At 38.5% G+C, this 23,917-nt stretch overlaps 1 protein-coding gene across 1 annotated transcript in view; it reads right to left on the minus strand.

Annotated features, from left to right (window-relative positions):
* Positions 1 to 230: 230 nt before the first annotated feature.
* Positions 231 to 23,917, minus strand: part of fgl1 (fibrinogen-like 1) — a 33,959-nt gene continuing 10,272 nt past the window's right edge. The window contains exons 4-8 of the mRNA XM_059989290.1: positions 21,725 to 21,884; positions 9,591 to 9,688; positions 8,443 to 8,531; positions 6,375 to 6,562; positions 231 to 2,464 (exon numbers count right to left, since the gene is read on the minus strand). Of these exons, the coding sequence (XP_059845273.1) occupies positions 2,302 to 2,464; positions 6,375 to 6,562; positions 8,443 to 8,531; positions 9,591 to 9,688; positions 21,725 to 21,884 (698 nt within the window). The 3' untranslated portion in view covers positions 231 to 2,301. The remainder of the gene's footprint in view (positions 2,465 to 6,374; positions 6,563 to 8,442; positions 8,532 to 9,590; positions 9,689 to 21,724; positions 21,885 to 23,917) is intronic.

Below are 23,917 nucleotides of genomic sequence, written 5' to 3' on the forward strand. Positions count from 1 at the left end.
TCTTACAGGAATAGACAAGCTGGATGAGTTTCTTCCCCCAAGCCATCAGACTCCTCAATACTCAGAGTCTAGACTGACATCTACATCATTTATTATTATATTGTAATTTGTCCTCTACTGTGCCTATTGTCTTGTTTATTAATTATTGTACTGCCCTGCGCTGTTTTGTGCACTTTATGTAGTGTTGTGCAGGTCTGTAGTCTAGTGCAGTTTTTATGTTGTTTTACATAGTCCAGTGTAGCCTTGTGCTGTCTCACGTAGTCTAGTGTAGTTTTGTGTTGTTTCATGTAGCACCAGGGTCACGGGGGAACGTTGTTTCATTTTTACTGTGTACTGTACCAGCAGTCTATGGTTGAAATGACAATAAACTTGACTTGACTTGACAGTCCAGAATAATGGGCTCACAAACATAGGATAATGGGTATGCTACTGAGAACGTAAATCAGGAATTAAAGTCTTCACCCAGACATGGAGAATGTATAGATAAAGAAGTACCAATTATTCTCTGTTACAAAAAGCAGTCATTAAATCTGTAAAGGAGGGAACTAAATATACTGATTTACTCAATATGAAATAGTTTAACAGATAAGTAGAAAATTAAGAACAGGATTCTAACGTGGATGATTAACCACGATCATATGGAATAGCCAAACAGATCCAAAGCGTTGAATTGCCTGCTCTGGGTCCTATTTTCTGTTTGATAGAACCATAGAACACTACAGCACAGTACAGGCCCTTCAGCCCTCCATGTTGTGCTGACCCATATAATCCTTAAAAAAATGTACTGAACCCACACAACCCCATAACCCTCCATTTTTCTTTCATCCATGTGCCTGTCCAAGAGGCTCTTAAATACCCCTAATATTTTAGCCTCCACCACCATCCCTGGCAAGTCATTCCAGGCACTCACAACCCTCTGTGTTTTTTTAAAAAAAAACAACTTACCCCTGACGTCTCCCCTAAACTTCCCTCCCTTAATTTTGTACATATGCCCTCTGGTGTTTGCTATTGGTGCCCTGGGAAACAGGTACTGACTATCCACCCCATCTATGCCTCTCATAATCTTGTAGACCTCTATCAAGTCCCCTCTCATTCTTCTATGCTCCAAAGAGAAAAGTCCCAGCTCTGCTAACCTTGCTTCATATGACTTGTTCTCCAATCCAGGCAACATCCTGGTAAATCTCCTCTGCACCCTCCCCATAGCTTCCACATCCTTCCTATAATGAGGTGACCAAAATTGAACACAATACTCTAAGTGCAGTCTCACCAGAGATTTGTGGAGTTGCAATGAGCAAGCATAATACTTTCATTATTCAAAACATCAATAGACAATAGGTGCAGAAGTAGACCATTTGGCCCTTCGAGCCTGCACCGCCATTCTGAGATCATGGCTGATCATCTACTATCAATACCCGGTTCCTGCCTTGTCCCTATATCCCTTGATTCCCATATCCATAAGATACCTATCTAGCTCCTTCTTGAAAGCATCCAGAGAATTGGCCTCCACTTACTTCCAAGGCAGTGCATTCCAGACCCCCACAGCTCTCTGGGAGAAGAAGTTTTTTCTTAACTCTGTCCTAAATGACCAACCCCTTATTCTCAAACCATGCCCTCTGGTACTGGATTCTCCCAGCATCTGGAACATATTTCCTGCCTCTATCTTGTCCAATCCCTTAATAATCTTATATGTTGCAATCAGATCCCCTTTCAATCTCCTTAATTCCAGTGTGTACAAGCCCAGTTGTACACAACAGTTTCTATTTAATGTCATAATGATTCATAACCAATATTTCCTGTCTAAGTGATACAAAACTGGAATAATTGTTGGAACACAAGCCATACAAGAAAACTGGAATGCAAGCCATACAGGAAAATTGTTCACCAGTTAAAAAAAGTATTCTGACTGTTTGAATTAAAATATAATTAAGAAAATAAAGCAGATAAGTTGAGACAATGTACCTTATGTATCATGCTGTAGGATAAAGTTACATATACCTGGCATTAAAACAAACCATTCCACCCACTAAAATCAGGTAATGTTATTCAGATAATATGACAACTCCACGTTATGATACATACTAAATGTTATATATTGCTATTAACTGAAATCACCAGAATGGACTTTTACCATTCTTTTATGGTAATATTCTTTTACCATTAAATGTTTGCTCCAAGGAAAATGCTGAGGAACAATTATGCTGAATAGTGTTAGTGTTGGCATATTGTAATATATATTACTGAGAGGAATCAGAATAGTACAATAATATAAATTGAGTTAAATTGCATGAAAAGTTGGAACATTCAGTCTGAAGCTGGTACAAATTCTGAAGGTCTAATCTTCATGGCTGTAGACTTTAGCGAATACCACCATCCATGCCAGGTGTACCATATAATCCCATCATCCGTCTTTGAATTGAAAGGCCCTTTATTGTAGTAATATCCATTCAAGTTGGCAGAGTGACATCTGTAAAAGCAACATATTACAACTCTTAAGGAAGCTGGAAAACTAAAAGGTCATGAATAATACCGATGAAATGCAATCAATTTAAATTAAGAACCTGTAAATGCAAGATTGCATCCAAATATTTTTTATTTTTAAGTATAATTATAATGCAAATAGTTTGTATTGAGGTGCTTTTTGTAAAATAAAATAGTTGGGCATTAGCTGCAAGGTTTATGTAACAGTATGTAACACCAGCAATGATTATGTTTTCATCTATTCTGTGCCATCATTTGTTTCTCTCTTCCTCTTTTACTATGAACGCTGTAACCTCTCTCTGTTTCTTGCTCACAGCTGGCTGAGGAAGGTGTCTCGCTCGCTGCTTCTGAGGGTAGGCCCCTGCGTTTGGGTGGTCTCTCTGGCCCAAGGTGCTGTTGCAGGATGATACCAAATTTCTGGGTCAATGATTTATGAATAGGACCGCAGCTCATTTAGACTCTTCCAGTTTTGTGTTTTATGTTCCGTGTTTTCTCCCATTCTTGCTTGCCGTTTGCATGGTTTATTTGTATTTTTTTTGGATGGGGTGGGGGTTGATATTTTTCTTTGAATGGCCACTATGGTTTTCTTTCTTTCCTGGCTGTCTGGAGAAAATGAATCTCAGAGCTGTATACTACATACATACTTGTGATTTTATAAAACAACAGGGTTGTCGAACACTTAGAACTAAAATCAAATCTAATGTGTACCTGTTACAGAATTGTCAAGATCAGCTGCAGTTTCACTGTTGAGAACACCATTAATCAAGTTCATCCAGGGCACGATGTGCCTCATGATAAAGACAGCTAGGCTGATGAAATTACTCATGATGAAATTACTCATGTGAAATTCCCAACATGCCAGCTCCACCCCCTCTCCAATGCCTTCAGTTATATTTAGGTCACATAAAGCATGTAAGCATGTTTCAAATAGAAGTGTACAGTCTATAGACAATAATTTGATACATTTTAGTCTTGGTTAAAATTCTAACATTTATACATCTGTAATCAACTTGAACTGTATACAATAGCTCCATTAGCCTTTTGAAAAGTCTAGTCCACCAACTTGTTGATAATTATCTGCTTTATTTACTTATTTTATTAAAGTATGGAAGGGAATGACACAAACAAGTTAGCAGTTATTGCCCTTCATTGGTGGAACTGAGGACATTGAGAGGCAACCACGGAGTGCATGATTGTAATCAGTAAGATCCGAGTAGGCAGAGATGAAGACTAGTCTTCCACAGAAGATATCATCAACTTGTTTAGATTTTCTACAGTCTCCATGATCATTTTCTGGTGCCAGTCTCAAATTGACAGATGTATTAAATTCAGTTTCATTGTCTCCTGCGGTGGAACTTACACTAACTAGAGATTTTTTAAAGTAAAAAAATTGCAGATGCTAGAAAGTTTAAAAAAGACAGAAAATTCTGAAACTGGTCTTCAGTTCAGGCCACATCTCTGGACAGTAGAACAAAGTTACCTTTTTGCATTTTGATGAAAGACCAACAGCCTCAAACCTTAACTGCACAGATGCAATTCACATGATGAGTAGTTCCAGTTGCTCTGTTTACTTCAATAAAATGATGTTTAATTATATGAAATGAGAACTGGAAAGACAAACTTAAAAAAATAATTATGTGTCCAAAATTATCCCTGGGAAGTATCTAACTTGATTTTTTTTTTTTGGCAAATTTGCAAGGATCCAGCACAGCTGTTCAACACTTGTATACCTCGGAGACATTGCCCAGATGAATAGATTCCCAAAATTTGGTGATAAGGCTGTCAGAGTAGGGTCTTAGCTTGAAACATCGACTGTACTTTTTTCCTAGATGCTGCCTGGCCTGCTGAGTTCCTCCAGCATTTTGTGTGTGTTGCTATCAAACATGCTGTCAGGTTTTTGGGTGCAATTTAGTTAGCAGCCACGATTGACTAGTAATTTCAAATAGGTTTCAAAGAAGACGTGCTAGGCTCTGAAGCATTCCTAAAAGTTACTACCTATTGTCCCTGACAGCCACCCCCATTGCCTTCCACACTTCCTTTATTAACCTGAACTTCATTGTCAGCAAAACAGCCAAGAATGAGAAAACCCCTCAGAACCACATCTACTACCTGCAGCTCACCCAAGTAACTGTAGTGAGATCCAAGAAGATTTCTGGGTTTTGACATTGGTTTCTTGGCTTGGGGCTCTCTGAGTGCAATGCAATTCCCTAACCCAAATTTAATTCCAAAGTTTTATCTCACAGTCACTGAATTTTTAGTCCTGTATCAGGAACACAAGGTTATCATTTATGACAAGTACCAGTCTTTTCTACTGTTTTGATAATACTTTCACATACTGCACTTGAAAAGATTAGAAAATGTGTAAACTCCTCAAAGTTTGTTACACTATGAATAGATTTACATTGCACAGATTGTCTGGAAAGTTTCGAAAGAAATCTCTTTTTGTGGGCTGCCCTGTGTTTTTTGGTGCTAAATTTGCTTTCGTTCAACCATTGGTGAATCTAATAATGTTGAGTGACATTAGGGAAAACAGCTTGCATCACATCATGAAATGATGTAACAAATTGGCTCAAACTTTTTATCAGAGTAATTCCCATGGAATCTTAGGGTTTAGCTTCAATTTCCTAATTTGAGCAAATTTGAAGCGAGCGGCTTGACTGCCAGCTACAGTTTTCAAGTATGACAGTTTCCAAAATATATGATGATTTAATACAAAGTATGAATTTGTATGATGCATTAGAATCTTGTAGAAATACTGTTAGCATTTGATGTAAATCTCAAACTAGCATGAAAGCAACATAGCCTATTAATCTAATATTGTGTTTAATATATTGCTACATGCATTCCAATGCTTCAATGGCAGTTTTGTGAATCATTGTACACTCATCCCAGACATGTTTACATTCTTTCAGAATTTTTTTTCCCTTTGAAGTTCCCTGACCAATGTAACATTTTGGAGGATCCACATTTATCAATTTTAAAGGGTGTTTAAAAGCTGAATGTGCAGCTTTTCCTTGTATCAAAAGAAGTGAAGCAATGCCTGATAATTCGGTAGCCAGGGCTATTATGTTTTGTCTTTGAACTTTAGCCAAAAGTAGTTTAAGAAGGACAGCTTTTTTTGTTCACCAGAGGCTTTCAAAAACAAGCAAAAAATTACTTCCTTGGGTATTATAAACAACCTCCGCACTAGTATCTAATGTTTTTCTTTGGTATCTCACTAAATTTGGTTCTCTCTCTTGGTTGTATTTCTCAATTTTATTATCATTGTAGCTGGTATTTGATGCACAGAAGTTCAGTTTCTCTTTGTAGTTTAGGTAAATTAAATTACTTAGTTCAAGTCCACTAAACGCTTGGTAGCTCAAAAATGAAACTAAAAAAACCTTATCTACAGGCAATGGAGGAATTCGAGCGTGTTTTTTTTCCAAAAAAATATTAGGAATGCAGAGCACATTCTAATGCTACATCCAATTTAGATGCAAAATTTCAGGTTCAAGGTTGTTCTAATACCCAGCCAAGCATGCAACACACATATATTCGATTTTATTACATGTCTTTAGATTTAGATTAGATTTTCATCGTCTGCAATTTTTAAAATCTTAATCAGCAGCTTAAATCCTCATGATGCAGAATCTCTGGGACAAATTACATTTACTTCATTGCAGATTATGCTGTAAACATTTAAAAGGAAAGAACCACCCTCAAACATGCAGTTTTCTACTTCAATTGCAAAGAGTGGCTCAAGCATTAAGATTTCTGCAAATACAGCCAAGAAAGCCTCGTTGGATGTAAATTACCCTCCTAAAGAGCAGCAGAGATGAATCCTTGCAAATTCAGGTCCAATACTAAAGTTGAAAATAAACAAAGACCTTTATTTTGTAAAATAATTTCTCCAGTACCTGTTAAACCACCATCCACTCTTGTCTTCTTTTGCACAGTTGCCATGATAACGGTCATTATCCCTGTCCTTTGTGCTGAATTTCATGCCATTATGGTTGGCCCACCATTGAACCTCAGGAATATAGGTGCCACTCAGTGAATCTCCTGCAGATCCAGTGAAAGCACCAAAGCTTAAAGCATATGAATTCTGTGCAAAACAAAAGAATGTATTTTCTGCATTAAAATGCTCTTCCAAAACAAGTTCTGAGGGATAGAATGAGATGAAGCTCAAATGACTATCATACAAATCCCTGCAATGCACTGCACGATGCAGTATTGTGGTGTGTATCAAATCCAGGATTTTATTAATAGTAAATACTTTTCCTGGTCAATCACAAAAAAATACCATTTGGCAGTTCACAAAGAGAACAGCTAAAATTTGGGAACGTGCAGAAATTGGAATCACAGGAATTGCAGACCTCTCAATATGTTTGTAGAGCTCTGGAATATTATGAGGAAAGGAAGAGGCAAGACCATGGAGAGATTTGAAAGCAAAGAGGAAAACTTTAACTGTGAGACTTTGCTTAACTGAGAACCGATCAAGGCCGAAAACGTGGAGGTGCTGGGTGAATGGGATTTAATGTGGCTAATGACATGTGCAGCTGAGTTTTCAATTAGTTAAATTTTTCAGCAGGTAGAGTGGGCGTGGGGGTTGTGGAAGTTGGTGGGCAACCAGGATACATTGGAGTGATTACATCTGGTAGTTCTGAAAGTATGGGCGAGGCTTGCATTACTAGATGAGTTAAGGCAGGGATAAAGTTGGCCAGTGCCATGTAGGTGGAAATGATCAGTTTTACTGATATCACAGATGAGGTCTAAAGCTTAACAAGAGGTTAAACATTACACCAAGGTTACAAAGAGTCTGATTCATTTTCAAATAACTCAGAGGGAGAGAAGGAGTTCCTGTCTGGAAATCAAGTTTGCAAGCAACCTTTTGGCCCTAACAATTTTAGGTGAAGGAAATGTTGAAAATCAGACCAACTGTTTGGCTGTGTGGGGAAGGGGGGAGTAAGAGATGTGGTTTGAGGTTGAATAAAATGTGAAAATTGACATTGTCAAGCAGCAGCATGCAAGCAGGATATACAGTAAGTCATAGCTAAGATAGCTCTTTGGGAACACTTGAGGTAATATGTGAAGCCTTTACTGTTGATTCTCTGATTACTATTTGATAGATAAAATTGCACTGGACTAATGCGGGCAGAGTTTGATATGCTGTCAACTGATTGCAAAAGATGGCGAGAGTGTCTTTAGCGTCACAGCAGGAATTGGGAGGTTCAAATAACACGCAAAGATAAAGATTAGCTTTACCTGTCACATGTACATCAAAGCATACAATAAAATGCATTGCTTGCTTCAAATCATACCAGCAACATTTGTGCTGAGCAGCTTGAAATCGTTGCGGCACCAACATAGCATGCTTACAACTCAGTAACCCTAACTTTATGCCTTTGGAATGTGGGAGGGAACTGCAGCACCCAGAGAAAGCCCGCGTGGTCGCAGGGAGAACATGCCATCTCCTTACAAGAATTGAACGCTGATCATACAACAGGAACTGTAAAGCGTTGCACTAAACACTACGCAATCATGCAGGAGGTCAAAGGTTGTAATATATTCATGGTAGCGGATAGAAAGCCTTTCGGGATGATGCTAACATTCAGAACAAAGACCAGGTGATGGACAGATGAAATCCAGTCAAGAATAAGTATAACATGTAACAAGATAACTTTTTATCTGCATAGGTCTCATTACATTTAATCTCCTGATCAAGAATAATATGGTTCACAAGTTGAAGAAAATGGTTTTCTGAGATTGACTGCTTTTAGTAAAGCTGTTAGCCCAAGGGTTAGCCAATACTGATTACTATTTTAATTACAACAGGGAGCTACAGATATCTTGTAGGCAGCGCTAAACAGATTGGCAACAAAGAATTTGAGTCTTATTCTGAAATAATAATTCTCATTTGCTCATGTAAACTGAATATAATATTTTTAAAGTGCTTTTACCATCCCAATCATTTGTTATCCTCACCTCTTCATTTTGAACTTTGAAATGTTTATATTGTGCATACCGTTTGTCACCTTCCCAGTCAGTGAGATCAATTTTCATTGTGTAGTCCCCTGGTGGAAAGAAAAAAGAAAAGATAATTTTTTCTTCTATGCTTATGAAGTTTGACTGTATAATAAAAATTTAGTAATCTTAAGCAAGATAGTCAAGTTTGAAATTATACTGTAGAGGGGTTGGTTTAATCTGACACCTTGTTGAGTGATTATAAATAATAAATATATTAATCAATCATACAGTCTCCCTCAAACCTAATTGGTAAATATAAAAAGGAAGGAATTTACACTTTGGAGCTTTGGGATGAAGTATGGGTGGGAAGAACTGTGCTTGTCAGTAAGCAGCTTGCTTTACTTTCAGTAGCCTGTTTCTCAGCGAACATTGAACTCAACTAGTCTATGAACATACTCCAGATTTCCCAATCAATCATGCAATACTGATGCATGCAATACACTGGTACAGGAATGGATAGAAAAAAAAGGATGTACTATGTCGGAGCTCTGACATAATGAAAGGACCTCTATGGACGGCATACAAAACAAAGCTATTCACCGTACCTCAATACAAGTGACAATATTAAACCGATTTACCAAATATGGGCAAAAAGATTAGCTCTGATAAGCAACTTGGTCAGCAAGGGCAGCTTGTGCTGAAGGGCCTGTTTCCATACCATATTGTTCTACAACTTCAATAATGATACACAAAATGTCATTTCATTTTGAATATTGCAAGGTAAGGTGTGAATCTGAGAAACTTGGGAGTTATCCAGACTAGCTAGGGCCTCTCTCAGATTCACTGGTGTCATGGTGGATGTCTTGCAGGGGCCATCAAAAGGTACAGAGCTATTATATTCCCTGCTGGTAAGATACAGAAACTTGCAGCAGAGCAGATCACCCGTCTTGATCTGTCCCTTCCACACTTCTTGGCAAAGCTGGGTCTCCAGGAGCAAGCAAAATGTTTACACACGTTATTCTCCTTGTTTTAAATTCCGAAGAGAGTACATTTCTTTTCTATTCTATTAAGAAAGCTTCAAAGGAGTTTAAAGCAGTTCTTTTAATCTTAAATATCAATTAGAAGATGATGCAGCTCATAATAATCAAATATGCTGGAATGTTTACCTTGAGATGTCAAAAAATGCAAGTTGTCATTTCCAATCCAATATTCTCCATTGACTGATTGGAAGTTTCCAAATCCTTGTTTATAATCAGACCAGACCCTGTGAAAACATGGGGAATTAATTACATCTAATTTATTTATTAAAAGTAAAACTAGATACTCTAAAAGATGATAGTGGAAAGGGCTAAGTTGTAATGGAAATGTAGATACAATTCTTAGCTAGGATTATTTTAAAAGAGGGTTTATAGTCATGTTACAAATAAACTTTCTATGGATAATGAACCAAACCTAGCTGAACTGTGAAAAGCAAACATAACCAAAAATCAAACAGTGCATTCAGCAGCTGAAAAGGTCAGGGTGTAACAAGAAGATAATGTCATCTGAACTTTCTGTGGTAATCTAGAATGTCTTCAACCCAGCAAGTGAGTGAACTACATTATTAATTATGTGTACATCTATTATTAATTATGCCTACTGTATCCATAATTCATTAGATAAGAAAAATTGACGTCTGAATTAACTGCTTTCAGATTAAAGGTATTTGACTTCAAATTCTTGATCTTGGAATGATAAATTGGAGTTTTGTCAGGGTGCAGAATTTTGGAAAAGGACGCAACTCAAATGGTATTTTGGGCTGTTAACAATGATCCTTCAAATTCTGCTAAGAGCTTTTGTGTGGATAGCCAAGCAGTGGTATCTTAACAGTAACTTCACCCAATGGGAATGGCAAATAATATCAGAAGAAAATAAAGAAGTCAAGATTAACTGCAGTACAATCCAATCCATTTGGATTAAAAGGATATGCCAGCATTCAATAAAAATTAATAATTAACAAATATAGCAAACTTTCTGCCTATTTTTGAAGTTTGTTTCTATACACTCAGAGTGCATTTGATGGATTTATATGAGAAATGAGTGAGCTGAATTCTAGTTAAAACTAATAAGCATAATCAATTAGCAATAAGTAAGTCCAGTTATCAGGAGAGACAGGGTCTGTTTTCCCTAGAGTGGAGGGGGTAATATTGAACATAGAACATAGAAATTTACAGCACATTACAGGCCCTTCGGCCCACAATGTTGTGCCGACCATGTAACCTACTACAGAAACTGCCTAGAATTTCCCTAGTGCATAGCCCTCTATTTTTCTAAGCTCCATGTACCTATTTAAGAGGCTCTTAAAAGACCCTATTGTATTCACTTCTACTACTGCCACGGGCAGTGCATTCCACGCACCCACCACTCTCTGTGTGAAAAACCTACCCGACATCCCCTCGATACCTATTTCCAAGCACTTTAAAACTCTGCCCACTCATGTTAGCCATTTCAGCCTTGGGGAAAAGCCTCTGACTATCCACACTATCAATCCCCTCATCATCTTATATACCTCTATCAGGTCACCTCTCATCCTCTGGCGCTCCAAGGAGAAAAGGCCATGTACACTCAACCTATTCTCTTAAGGTACGCTCTCCAAACCAGGCAAATCCTTGTAAATCTCCTCTGCACTCTCTCTATAGCATCCACATCCTTTCTGTAATGAGATGACCAGAACTGAACACAGTACTCCAAGTGCGGACTAACTAAGGTTTTATATACAGTAGCTGTAACCTTACCTACGGCTCTTGAACTCAATCTGACAGTTGATGAAAGCTAACATGCCATATGCCTTCTTAACAACACTCAGATGCTCCACACTGGCAAGAGTCTTACCATTTATATTATATTCTGTCTTCAAATTGGACTTTCCAAACTGAACCACTTCACATTTATCTGGGTTGAAGTCCATCTGCCTCTTCTCAGCCCAGTTCTGCATCCTATCGATATCCCACTGTAACCTCTGAAAACCCTCCAAACTATCCACAACACCCCCACCTTTGTGTCATCAGCAAACTTACTAAGCCATCCCACTACTTCCTCATCCAGGTCATTTATAAAAATCACAAAGAGAAGGGGTCCCAGAACAGATCCCTGAGGCACACCACTGGTTACCAACCTCCATGCAGAATACGAACCATATACGACCATCCTTTACCTTCTGTTCCTCATGCAAGCCAATTCTCGATCCACAAAACAAGGTCTCCTTGGATCCCATGCCTCCTTAATTCCTGAAGGAGCCTTGCATGGGGAACCTTATTAAATGCCTTACTGAAATCCATATACACTACATCCCCTGCTCTACCTTCTTCAATATGTTTTGTTACATCCTCAAAAATTCAATCAGGCTCATAAGGCATGACCTGCCTTTGACAAAGCCATGCTGACTATCCCTAATCAGATGATGTCTCTCCAAATGTTCATAATTGCTGCCTCTCAGGATCTTCTCCAATAACTTGCCCACCACTGAAGTCAGACTCACTGATCTATAATTTTCTGGGTTATCTCTACTCCCTTTCTTGAACAGGAAAACAACATTTGCAACTCTCCAATCCTCCAATACTTCTCCCATCCCTATTGATGACACAAAGATATTTGCAAGAGGCTCAGCATCTCCTTCCTCACATCCCACAGTAGCCTGGTGTACATCTCATCCGGTTCCAGTGACTTACCTAACTTAATACTTTTCAAAAGCTCCAGCACATCCTTTTTCTTAATGTCTATATTCTCATTTGTTTCAGTCCACCGTAAGTCATCCCCACAATTGTCAAGGTCTTTTTCCCTGCTGAATACTGAAGCAAAGAATTCATTAACTACCTCCGCTACCTCCTCCAACTCTATGCACACGTTTCCACTATCGCATCTGATTGGTCCTATTCTCACACGGCTCATCCTCTTGCTCTTCACATACTTGTAGATGCTTTGGGGTTTTCCTGCTCGCCAAGGCCTTCTCATGGCCCTTCTGGCTCTCCTAATTTCATTCTTAAACTCCTCCCTAGCAACCTTGTAATTTTCTAGAGCTCTATCAGTACCTAGTTTCTTGAACCTTTCGTAAGCTGTCCTTTTCTTCGTAACCATGGTTCTTTAACTCTACCATCCTTTCCCTGCCTCAAAGGAACATACCTATGCAGAACTCCATGCAAATGTTCCCTGAACATTTCCACATTTCTGCTATGCATTTCCCTGAGAACATCTGATTCTAATTTATGCTCCCAAGTTCCTGCCTAATTGCATATTTCCCCCACACCAATTATATGTTTTCCCAAATTGTCTGCTCCTGTCCCTCTCCAGCATTATGGTGAAGGAAATAGAGTTGTGTTCACTAGCTCCAAAATGTTCTCCCACCGAGAGATCTGACACCTGATCAGGTTCATTTCCCAATACCAGATCAAGTACAGCCTCTCCTCTTGTTGGCTTATCTCTATATTGCATTAGGAAACCTTCCTGAAGACACTTAACAAATTCTACCCCATCTAAACCCCTTGCGCTAAGGAGATGCCAATCAATATTAGGAAAGTTAAAATGTCCCATCACAACAACCGTAATATTATTTCACCGTTCCAGAATCTTCCTCCCTAACTGCTCCTCAATATCCCTATTACTATTGGGGGGGTCTATAAAAAAACAACCACTTCCCTCTCCTGACAGTCACCCACTTATTGAGATATATAATATTATGAAGGGTGTCTAGGGTGGACTGCAGGAAATTATTCCCCATGTCAAAGGCAAATTAAGCTAGTGGACTTAGATTTAGGTTAAGTGGTAAGAGATTTCAAGAGAGGATCTGAGGGGAACCTCTTTCACCGGAGAGTGAAATCCTTTGCCTGACAGAGTGGTGACAGCAGAGTTACTGATGACATTGAAGAAGTCTCTAAACAAGCCTCTGAATTCCCAAGGCATAGAAGATCATGGGCTAAACCTTGAAAGATTACATGTCCTTCCTAATTTAAGAATGCTCAGATTATGTTCAACTTGTACATACAAATGAGTTTTTGGGACACCTGCAGGATGTGTTTACTGGCTGTCATGTAGGAATTGTTCATGGCTGTGATCGTCTCAGTTCACAGGAATGGAACCCTGCTGTAACCTGGGGAGAATTTGTTATTAGTGGTCAGAGTAAACATGGTGGGCTGAATGGCCTCTTCCCATGTTGTATGACTCTGACCATCAAACTTAGATGCTTTCCATCAGTTACCTTGAAATCTTTACAGTAGATGAATTGTTTGTAGAGTCAACAAAGTAGTATCAGTGTACTCACAAAAATCTAGATCCTCTAAAAGAATTGTTTTGTTTCCTGACAATGAACAAGTGGTTATCAGAAGTGCCACATCAGGGAGGTAAAGAAATTATTAATACATTGCCATTTCCTTGTTCTGTATTTGCTTTTAATAAACACACAATCTTTGTAATAACATTGAACCCTGAATATTTTCAGAGATTGAATTAATATATTACAAGTGACTTTGCATACCTATGAACCTATTCTCAATAAATAAAGATTATTTATTGTCCATCTCCAACAAGAGAGAGTCTACCTACCACCATCTGACGTTCAACATTGTTAGCTCCAGAGCCTTGCATTCACAAAACACATACTCATATTGCCACTGTTTAAACCTGCACTGAATAATTTATTGCTCACATCCTGTCTAATTGTGCTGACAGAACTTTACAAGCGAGTGTATGAATCCATAGTGAAAAGAATCTCTTTAACGCTGCAATTTATTATTTTTAAAATGTTATTTATTTATTACATTTTAGAAATTACGAAGAATAAATGTGGTAATAAAATAGTAAGAAAAATAATATTGACCCTCCCCCTCCCCTTAACCCTCCCCCCACTTAACCCTTATCTAAAGAAAGAAGATAAAAAGAAAGAAGAGAAAGATTGCCTGGATACCGGAGGATCCCCACATGCTCCATGGAGTTCAAAATAATTTTGATATTTATTTTTACTTTCCCCAATTACTATAATTTTATCTTCAAAGGACCTATGTATTTAGTCCTATTTTTTGTAAGTATGGGAACCAAATTTTCAAAAATATATTAATTTCTTAGATTATACGTAATTTTTTCAAGTGGAATACAAGTATGTATTTTATTATTCCAACGATACATAGTTAAATATAAATCAGATTTCCAAGTAATTCGATAACTTTTTTGGCTACTGCCAATGCAATTTTTATAATTTTTTTCTGATACTTATTCAATTTAAATTTCGTTATTGCCCCTTCAATATCTCCTAATAAAAATAATAGTGGACTATGTGGGAGTTGTACTCCAATAATTTGTTCCAATAAAAGTCTTAAATTTATCCAAAATGGTTGAATTTTAAAACAAGACCAAGTAGAATGTAAAAAAGTACCAATTTCTTGATTACATCGAAAACATTGGTCAGACATGTTTGAATTTAATCTATTTATTTTCTGTGGTGTTATATATAACTGATGTAAAAAATTATATTGCATTAATCTAAGTCAAACATTTATTGTATTTCTCATACTATCAGAACATAATCTTGACCTTTATTATTGATGATCAGTTTGAATTTCGCCAGCACTGTTCAGCATCTTCTCCCTTGATAGCCTTTTCCGAACATTGACAAAATAGGTGAGCTTCTATTGTGGGTGTAAGTGACATCATAGACCAAGCAATCATGGTAAAACTGATCAATGAGAATTAAGGAAAAAACTATACCGCCCTGGTGCAAAATAATATGGCTGTATTTTCTGTTTGAAGGGGAAAGAAGCCATTCAGCCCATTGAAAATATGCTGGCTTACAGATCAATTCCTATTCTCTTTCCTATTCCTATTCTATTTCCTACACTTTATCCCTTATAAAATACTCTCCCGACAATTAGCCTCAGTCTCTACCACTCACCCTCAAGGCAAGAGCAACTGTGCACAATTTACCAACCAACCTGAATGTCTTTGGGATACGGGAGGAAACCAGAGCACCTGGAGACAAGAAAATATGTGGTGATTTGGAGGACATGCAAACTGCACATAGGAACACCAGTGGTTAATATTAAACTCAGATCACTGGCGCTGTGAGGCAGCATCTTATCCCCATTCAGGATATCACAGGCATCTCACTGAACAGTGTCCTTGGCTGCATCAACCACCTCATCAATAATCTTGTCTAGAAGGTCAAAAGTGGAGATATTTGCTAATGATTGTAGAATGTCCGATTCTATTTGCAATTCTTCTGATAATGACATAAGTTAGACCTGGAAATGGTACTGTAGCATAAAAGCCAGGACCAACAGGCTCTGGGACAGCTTCTTCCACCAGGCCATCAGACTGATTAACTCACAGTGATTTGTGTGTACTTTATATTACATTGACAGTTTTATTTATTATAAATTACTAAGATTACACATTGCATATTCAGATGGAGACGTAACATAAATATATTTACTCCTCATGTATGTGAAGGATGTAAAAATAAAATCAATTCAATAAATGGCAGGCAATATTTGCAGCATAGAAACATTAGTCCATCTCCAACAAGAGAGAGTCTACCTACCACCATCTGACGTTCAACAACATTACGATCGCTATTAGGAGGTATTTCAGCATCAACAAATGCTGGAAGTTTATTTGGCAAGAGATTTATTGTCCTGGCCATGTAAACACTTGTAAACAAATAGTTGTTTATCCTCCAAAAAGAGGCTTGTTTCCTGTCACCCAATTTACAAAGCATATGTCGGAGGATTGAGCATATTGAGTGCAGCTCCTGCATAACATATCTAATTCAGAAGCATTCATATATGCATGCTCCATCTGTATAAGACCATAAGATATAGGAGCAGAAGTAGGCCATACGGTGCATCAAGTCTGCTCTGCCATTCAGTCATGGGTTGATCCAATTCTTCTAGTCATCCCCACTCCCCTGCCTTCTCCCCATACCCTTTGATACCCTGGATAATCAAGAACCTATCTATCTCTGCCTTAAATGCACCCAATGACCTGGCCTCCACAGCTGCTCGTGGCAACAAATTCCATAGATTTACCACCCTCTGACTAAAGTAATTTCTCTGCATTTCTGTTCTAAATGGGCGTCCTTCAATCCTGAAGTTGTGCCCTCTTGTCCTAGACTCCCCTACCATGGGAAATAACTTTGTCATATCTAATCTGTTCAGGCCTTTTAACATTTGGAAAGTTTCTATGAGATCTCCCTCATTCTCCTGAACTCCAGGGAATACAGCCCAAGAACTGTCAGACATTCCTCATACAGTAACCCTTTCATTCCTGGAACCATTCTCGTGAGTTTTCTCTGAACCCTCTCCAATGTCAATGCAGTCGGCCCTCCTTGTTCGCGAGGGTTCCAGGACCCCTCGCAGATACCAAAAAACGCTGATGCTGAAGTCCTTTATTCAACCTGTCTCAATGCGGTGGATCTTAGGACTCAGCAGAACCCCAGACCTTATTTAACCTGTCTCAGTGCGGTGGACATTAGGACCCGGCGGTGGAGCTCTGAATCCGCAGTGTTTCTGTTCATGAAAATAATCACGATCACGATTGAAAATAAAGTGGAAATAATAAAGTGATTGGAAAGGGGTGAAACACCATCGGTCATTGGAAAAGCATTAGGGCAATGATCGGAACAATTTTAAAGGATAAAGTGAGAAAGGCCCTGCCCTGATGAAAGCTACAATTATTACCAAGCAATGCAGTGGTTTAATTATTGGGTTTTGGGGTTTTTGGGTTTTTGATCCTCCACATCAACAAGGCACGGATGGACAGCGTGCTCGGGAGCGATCTGTCACTGGATCGTCCGGTGCTGAAACATGCGTTTCTTAAGTATTTTATATGCATAGAAAGGTAAAATATATACTATATACTAAGACAAAGGTTTGACTAACTCAAACTAAATAATACTGCATGTACCTGTTCCGACTTACTTAGTAAGAGAACTTTTGTTTTTTTTATCCTGATCCACGGTAACCCACGCACATCCTCCCGTATACTTTAAATCATCTCTAGATTACTTATAATCCCTAATACAGTGTAAATGCTATGTAAAATAGTTGTTATACTGCATTGTTCAGGGAATAATGACAAGGAAATAAGTCTGTACATACTCGAACAACAAGTGCTGGAGGAGCACTTCTGGGTCTTTTTGATTCGCGGTTGGTTGAGTGGTTGGTTGGCCGACTGTACATCCTTTCTAAAATAAGGAGCCCAAAACTGCATACAATACTCCAAGTGTAGTCTCACAAGTGCCTTACAGAACCTCAACATCACATCCCTGCTCTTACATTCCAACTTTTTTATTTCTCTTCTAATTTCCAATGCTCTGTTTCTGAGATTCTTGTTCACTACCCAGAAACATTCACTCCCATCACAACAACATTCAGGTTTTCTGTGTGTACCATCCTCAAATTGCACTGCAGCAAAGTGTCACCTATTTTGGCACTTTGTCCCAAACTGATTACCTTTACTATCCAGATGGATGAGGAGAGATAGCACACATTGTTTATTATTATTTTATATATATTTTTTTTCTCTGCTAGATTATGTATTGCATTGAACTGCTGCTGCTAAGTCAACAAATTGCACAACACATGCCGGTGATAATAAACCTGATTCTGAAATACAACCGCTTGCGCATTCTCCTACAAGTTCATGCACAGTCCTAATTTCAAGATATGACACTGTTATTTCTTTGCTACTGGTCCTAAATACTGAGATTCTTAGTCCAACAGTTCTTTCGTATACCTTTGTCAAATGTTCAAGCAGCTGTTCAAGAAGGCAGTTCACTAACATCTTCTCAAGAGCATTTAGAGTTCAGCAGTAAACACTGTGTGAGTCACTGCTGTTCACAGTCCATTAAGGAAAATATCTTATAATGGGCTTTCCGAATGATCAGTTAGGATTGGTGTAGAATTTTAAATTTAAGTTTATTTCTTACCATCTGAAGCACCTCCAACCCACATCTATTAAATGCACTGTAAAAATCAACCGCATACAATTCAATCCTTGATCTTGGTCAAATATAATGTGTTTCAGCTTCTTCCTGAAGTCACACTGACGAGAATGGTTAAATAAAGTTTCTTTAACAGCAAAAAGGACACAAACAGTTTATTCCTGTCTGCCAAACCTGCTTAATATTAACAACATTGTGAAGTACAATTTTCATATATGTATTACGATAAGTAAAATAAATCAAGATTTTTATTTACTTTTATTTATTTTTATTTATTAGGTTTTGGGAAAGAGAAATGGGACACAAAATGCAAAATATATGCAATTGTACCTTTGTTGAAGCTGGATTATATTCCATAAATGCCACTTCACTAAAAAGTGGTTTGGTAGATATTTAAGAGTTTCTTTTCTCTGTTCAGAACACTTAAAATAACCAAATATTTAGAACACTTAAAATAACCAAATATTTTATCCTTATTAGGAGGAGCTAAGATGGAGCCAGAGAGCGACTTCTTTGAGCTCATCTGTGAAACGGCTTAAATTCCTCTCTTTAATGTCTCTTTCTTTCCATTTCAAAGTGGCTGGGGTCCTGCTGGAGTCCATGATCTACAGCTGCACTCAAACTGCAGTGTTACAGGGCAGTTCCCACTCCCAGATCTCACCAACTGGCCATTTTCATTATTCCCAGAAGCAGTATGGAAACCGTGCATTTTCAGGATGTAGCATCAAGCTGTGGATCCAATTCCCCGCCCGTTTCACCAACTGAAGCTTCGTGGGAGATTGGATCTTTGAGATAATGGGTGTGGTATTGGAGTCCTCTGCACTCGATCTCTCTCTCTCTCTCTCTCTCTCTCTCTCTCTCTCTCTCTCTCTCTCCCCTCCCTCTCCCTCTCTCCCTCCCTCCCTCCCTCCCTCCTTGATGCGGGTAGGGGGAAGTCTGCTGGTTCTTGAGTCAGGTGAGCTTGAAGAAACGTCACTACAGACTGTAATATTGAAACAGCAATCTGTTGGTCTCCCCTCTCGATGTGGAAGGGGAGACACTTCCCTCTCCCTTGTTAGTGAGAGAGATAGAGAGCCTGTGGCATGTCGAATTGTTGCATGAACGATGTTTTTTTTGGACAGCCTATCATGCTCTCTTTGGGGGCTTGCTTGGTGGGTACTGGGTGCTGGAACAGGTAGTGGGGAGGGGGATTGATGATTTGTGTGTGGGTTCTAACTTTTTTTCTGTCATTCATTCTTTGGGGTTTTCTTCTATTCAGATGACAGACTTGACTGGACTTGACCTGACTTGACTGAGGCTGTGTACAAGAAGGGCCAGAGTTGCCTCTACTTCCTGAGGAGACTGAGATCCTTTGGAGTATGCAGGCCTCTCCTTCACGTGTTCTATCAGTCTGTTGTTGCCAGTACAATCTTCTATGCAGTGGTCTGCTGGGGCAAGGGCATCAACATGGGTGATGACAACAGGCTCAATAAACTGATTAGAAAGATTGTCTCAGTTCTAGGAGTCAAACTGTTCACACTGGAGGTTGTGGAAGAACAAAGGACCCTTTGGAAAATCCTGGTAATTCTGGACAATGTCTCTCATCCTCTGCATGCCACCTTGGCTGAACAGAGGAGCACTTTTAGCAATACACTAAGACAACTGTGGTGCTCCAAAGAGCGCAATATGAGGTCATTCTTACCCTTGGCCATTTTGAGTGAACCTATAGCTGGGGAAGTGATGATCCCCTCCTGTTAGACTGTTTGTGGTAACTTATTTTTTATTCTTTCTTACTTCTCTTCTCATATTTATATATCCATGTACTTGTAATGCTACCGTAATCCTGTAATTTCCTTTGGATTTCGTGGATGCCTGTGAAGAGTAAGAATGCCAGGTCGTACACTGTATACATTCTCTGATATTAAATGGAGCCATTGAACCATTTCAATCCACATTACAAAATGACAGTAAATTTCAAATTTGTGTCTCGTTGTTGAAAGAACAATTTTTTTCAGAGATTACATCAAAGATCAAAGTACATTTTTTATTTGTCATCATCATCGTGGCTATCCCTCGAGGTTGAGGACGATGGTCTTCATTCCATTGATCTATCACAGAGCGAAGATGCCTGTGCGTGAATTTGTTTAACATGTACTTGATGTTGCGCTCCCAGAAGCACACGATACTTTACAAACCAAACAACTGATTCCAATGGCATGGAAACCACGACGATTGGAGCTGATGGGTTTGTTGCCGCCTTCATCGGCCTTCACAGACGCTGAGTTCGAAGTAACTTCATCCGCCTGTTCCACCGTTGAGGTCTTGGTTGGATTGTTCTTTGTTGGGGACCTCACCCTCAACCTTACCATTGTGGGTGACCTGAGCAGGAGCATAGCTCCAGACGACATCGCTCTTGGGATCTCAGGAGCACACAAGCTTCTCCACCATGACAAGATGACAATCCACGGAGGAGATTTATTATTGAAGTATGTATAGAGAGTACAACTCTGCGATTCATCCTCCTACAGGTAGCCGTGAAACAAAGAAACACCATGGAACCCGTTCAAGAAAGCATCAAACACCCAATGCGCAAAAAAAGAACAAATTGTTCAAATAGCAAAAAGCAAGCAAACAACCCATAGAATATTAAATATCAAACATGGAGTCCAGTGATATTCAGTTTAGTTCAGAACAAAGCCACTAGCCCACGGCAGGCCGCAGGCCCACTCTTCACTGAAGTGCCCCAGACTGCATCGATTTCCCTGATCAAACCACTCAAAAACATCAAAACCAGCATCCAAAAATAGGTGCAACTTGAACTTTAAGCTCCCCCAAACTTCAGTGGACTATCTCAGAGACAGCAAAGCATCAGATCATTCAATTGACCCAAAAACACATCATCAAAGTATAAATCACAGGTTCAAATCACACACAGCTTAGTAGCAGAATCATATTTGAAAGAAAAAATAAAAGGAGTAGTTTCATGAATTGTCTGCAGGATGTTGCCATTGGTTGTGTTGTTCGTTGGTGCTATCTTGAAGTTTTGACTGAAGTGTTACATTTTAAGAAATCTTTTACAGGCATAAACTTTGAAAGTTTTAGCATACTTATCATGACTACAAAAGTTAATTCCTGAAACTTCTTGAATCAGATTTTAGTAAAATAACTTGATTAGATTAATTTAAGATGGAACGCTGAAAGCTTCGACTATAATAAAGAAAGAAAAATAATAGCTGAATTGGTTAATCAGAGTAACCTCTGTGGTACAATTGAATTGCTCCAATCATCAGATAAGTTATGCAAACACATTTGGAGTGTGTTAACTAAAGAATTCGTATAAAAGCTGCACCAAACCTGTCAAAGTTTTCTCTGCCATCAGCCCGCCTCTGAACGACAGTCCATCCTCCTCCTTCTGTCATGTCACAATACACGAGAAAGCTTGAAGGTGAAGACAACGGCTGAATTCTGTAAAATCCGCTGTGCCTTTTTTTACTGTTGTAGGCCTCTGCACAATCTTCATCAAAAATAGAATTTGAGAATTTTTTTTATTAGTGCCATTCTGAAAAGGGCAGTTGGTTGTACATAAATAAGTGCAATGGTGCAGGGAAAAGGGGAGGATATAGAAAAAAACAGAAAAATAAAGGAGAGATGGATTTGTAGGCAAGGGAAAGGAAGAGGAGCAAGCAAAAGGGGTGTTTGAACTGGAGCTGGCTCAGAGGCCTGACTCACTGTACACAGCCTTTAGCCACCTGCACTTTCTTAGGGTCAGATTGAGAGGGCTGAATATGCAACCTCTTTGCCCTTGGGAGCAAAGACAATTGAGACCACAGGAATGAACTGCTAAGCTTCTGCTGCCGGAGTATCATGCTAGTTATTGACAGGAGGCAAGCACGTCAAAACTAGGGCATTTTTTCACAGTTTGTTAAAGGTTTCAGAAACATTTAACATCTGTTAACATTTCTCTAAATTTCTGAAAACTTACAAATGTTAAATATAAAAATAACAATTATTAAAAATATTTGGAAACACTAAATAATCATTTAAAATTCTAATATAAAATGACACATGACAGGACTAGTTTTTCCACCATTGATGGAGCTATTAAGGAGAGAATTATTTAGAAAATAAAATATACTAATAAATAGTCATCACAGGCAGAATAGACAATGGAAATGTGTGAAATGTCATTTATCTTGATTTTAAACTTTCTGATAATTTAAAAAGCAAAGAATAACACCAGAGAACATGGAGTCAGGGAACAAAGAGCAGAACCGGATTGCTAGCTAACTTCAGGACAGAAAGCAGACTCTGGTGATAAAAAGTAGAATGTGCAATGGGCTGCGGAAAGTCCTGCAAGGACCAGTGCTGAAATGACTGCTGTTTACATTTACATTAATGAATTAGTTTCAATTCAAAAACAGAATTCCCAAAATTATAGATGACACCAAATCAGAATTAATAATCAATATCAAGTATGATGCTAATAAGTAATGAGAACATAAATAAATACTGAATGGGCAAATAATTGACAATTTAGATTCTACATAGATAAAAGAGAGTTGCACAGCTTGCTAGAAAGAACAGAGTGTCATTTATTAATTTCAGGATGCAGGTCGAGGTGAGGCAGATGAACAAAGAGACCATAGCCTGCAAATACACCATGTATTAAAAATTGCACCACTGGTTAGTAAAGCTAAAACAAGAGCAAATCAAGCATTATGGTTTATTTCTAGAATAAAAGAATGGAGAAAGGAACGAAGTTACACTAAACCTGTGTTGAAGTCTTGGTGAGACTACAGTTGGGATACAGGGAGCAAAGCTGGTTGCCACATTATAAAAGAAAGTGAAGGCACTTGAGAGAAGACATAATGATGTCACCAAAAATACAAGGGAATAAGGAAAGGTTGAACAGATTGGGTCACTCTCTCTTGGCAAAAGAAGTTTGAGAGGGTACTGAATCGAGGTCTTTAAAATTATGAAAGGTTTTTAAAGAGTGGCTTCAAGGGTTAAGTTTCGACTTGAGAGAAAGAGCATAGTACTCATGCATTAAAGGGTGGAATGGGCAAAATCATAAAGGAAGGGGGGGTTAAAAGTTATGTTTATAGATTTAGTTGACAAAGTTTGAGTGGTATTTAATTGCTAGCATGGACCAGATGGGCTGAATGGTTTCTTTGTTGTATGCTAGCTATGCCTCTGCTGTCACTTTGGTTTCATATTTTTGCTTTGCAATGCATCTAGGTTTATTGATACTTAAGCAATGCTATTTAATAAAGCCTAAAGAATGACTGGAGCCCTGCATCCGTGAACAGGCAGCAATAGAATGGGATGTTTTAGGGCACAGAATGGACTGATACACCTTTCACAACAGTTGTTATTTAATCTTATACCACCTTTGGAATTATTCTAATTATAGTTCAAGATCATTAAGGTTTGCCTCTTTGCCTCTTATTATGGCTTCTGGAAGAAACTTTGTTGGAACGATTTTGGGTGGCGTTGCAGGTAACAGTGATTTGCATTAAGAAGTTACAGGTGAATCTATTCCTTCAG

Source organism: Hypanus sabinus, chromosome 14 (assembly GCF_030144855.1).
Source record: "Hypanus sabinus isolate sHypSab1 chromosome 14, sHypSab1.hap1, whole genome shotgun sequence".
Classification (NCBI taxonomy): Eukaryota; Metazoa; Chordata; class Chondrichthyes; order Myliobatiformes; family Dasyatidae; genus Hypanus; species Hypanus sabinus.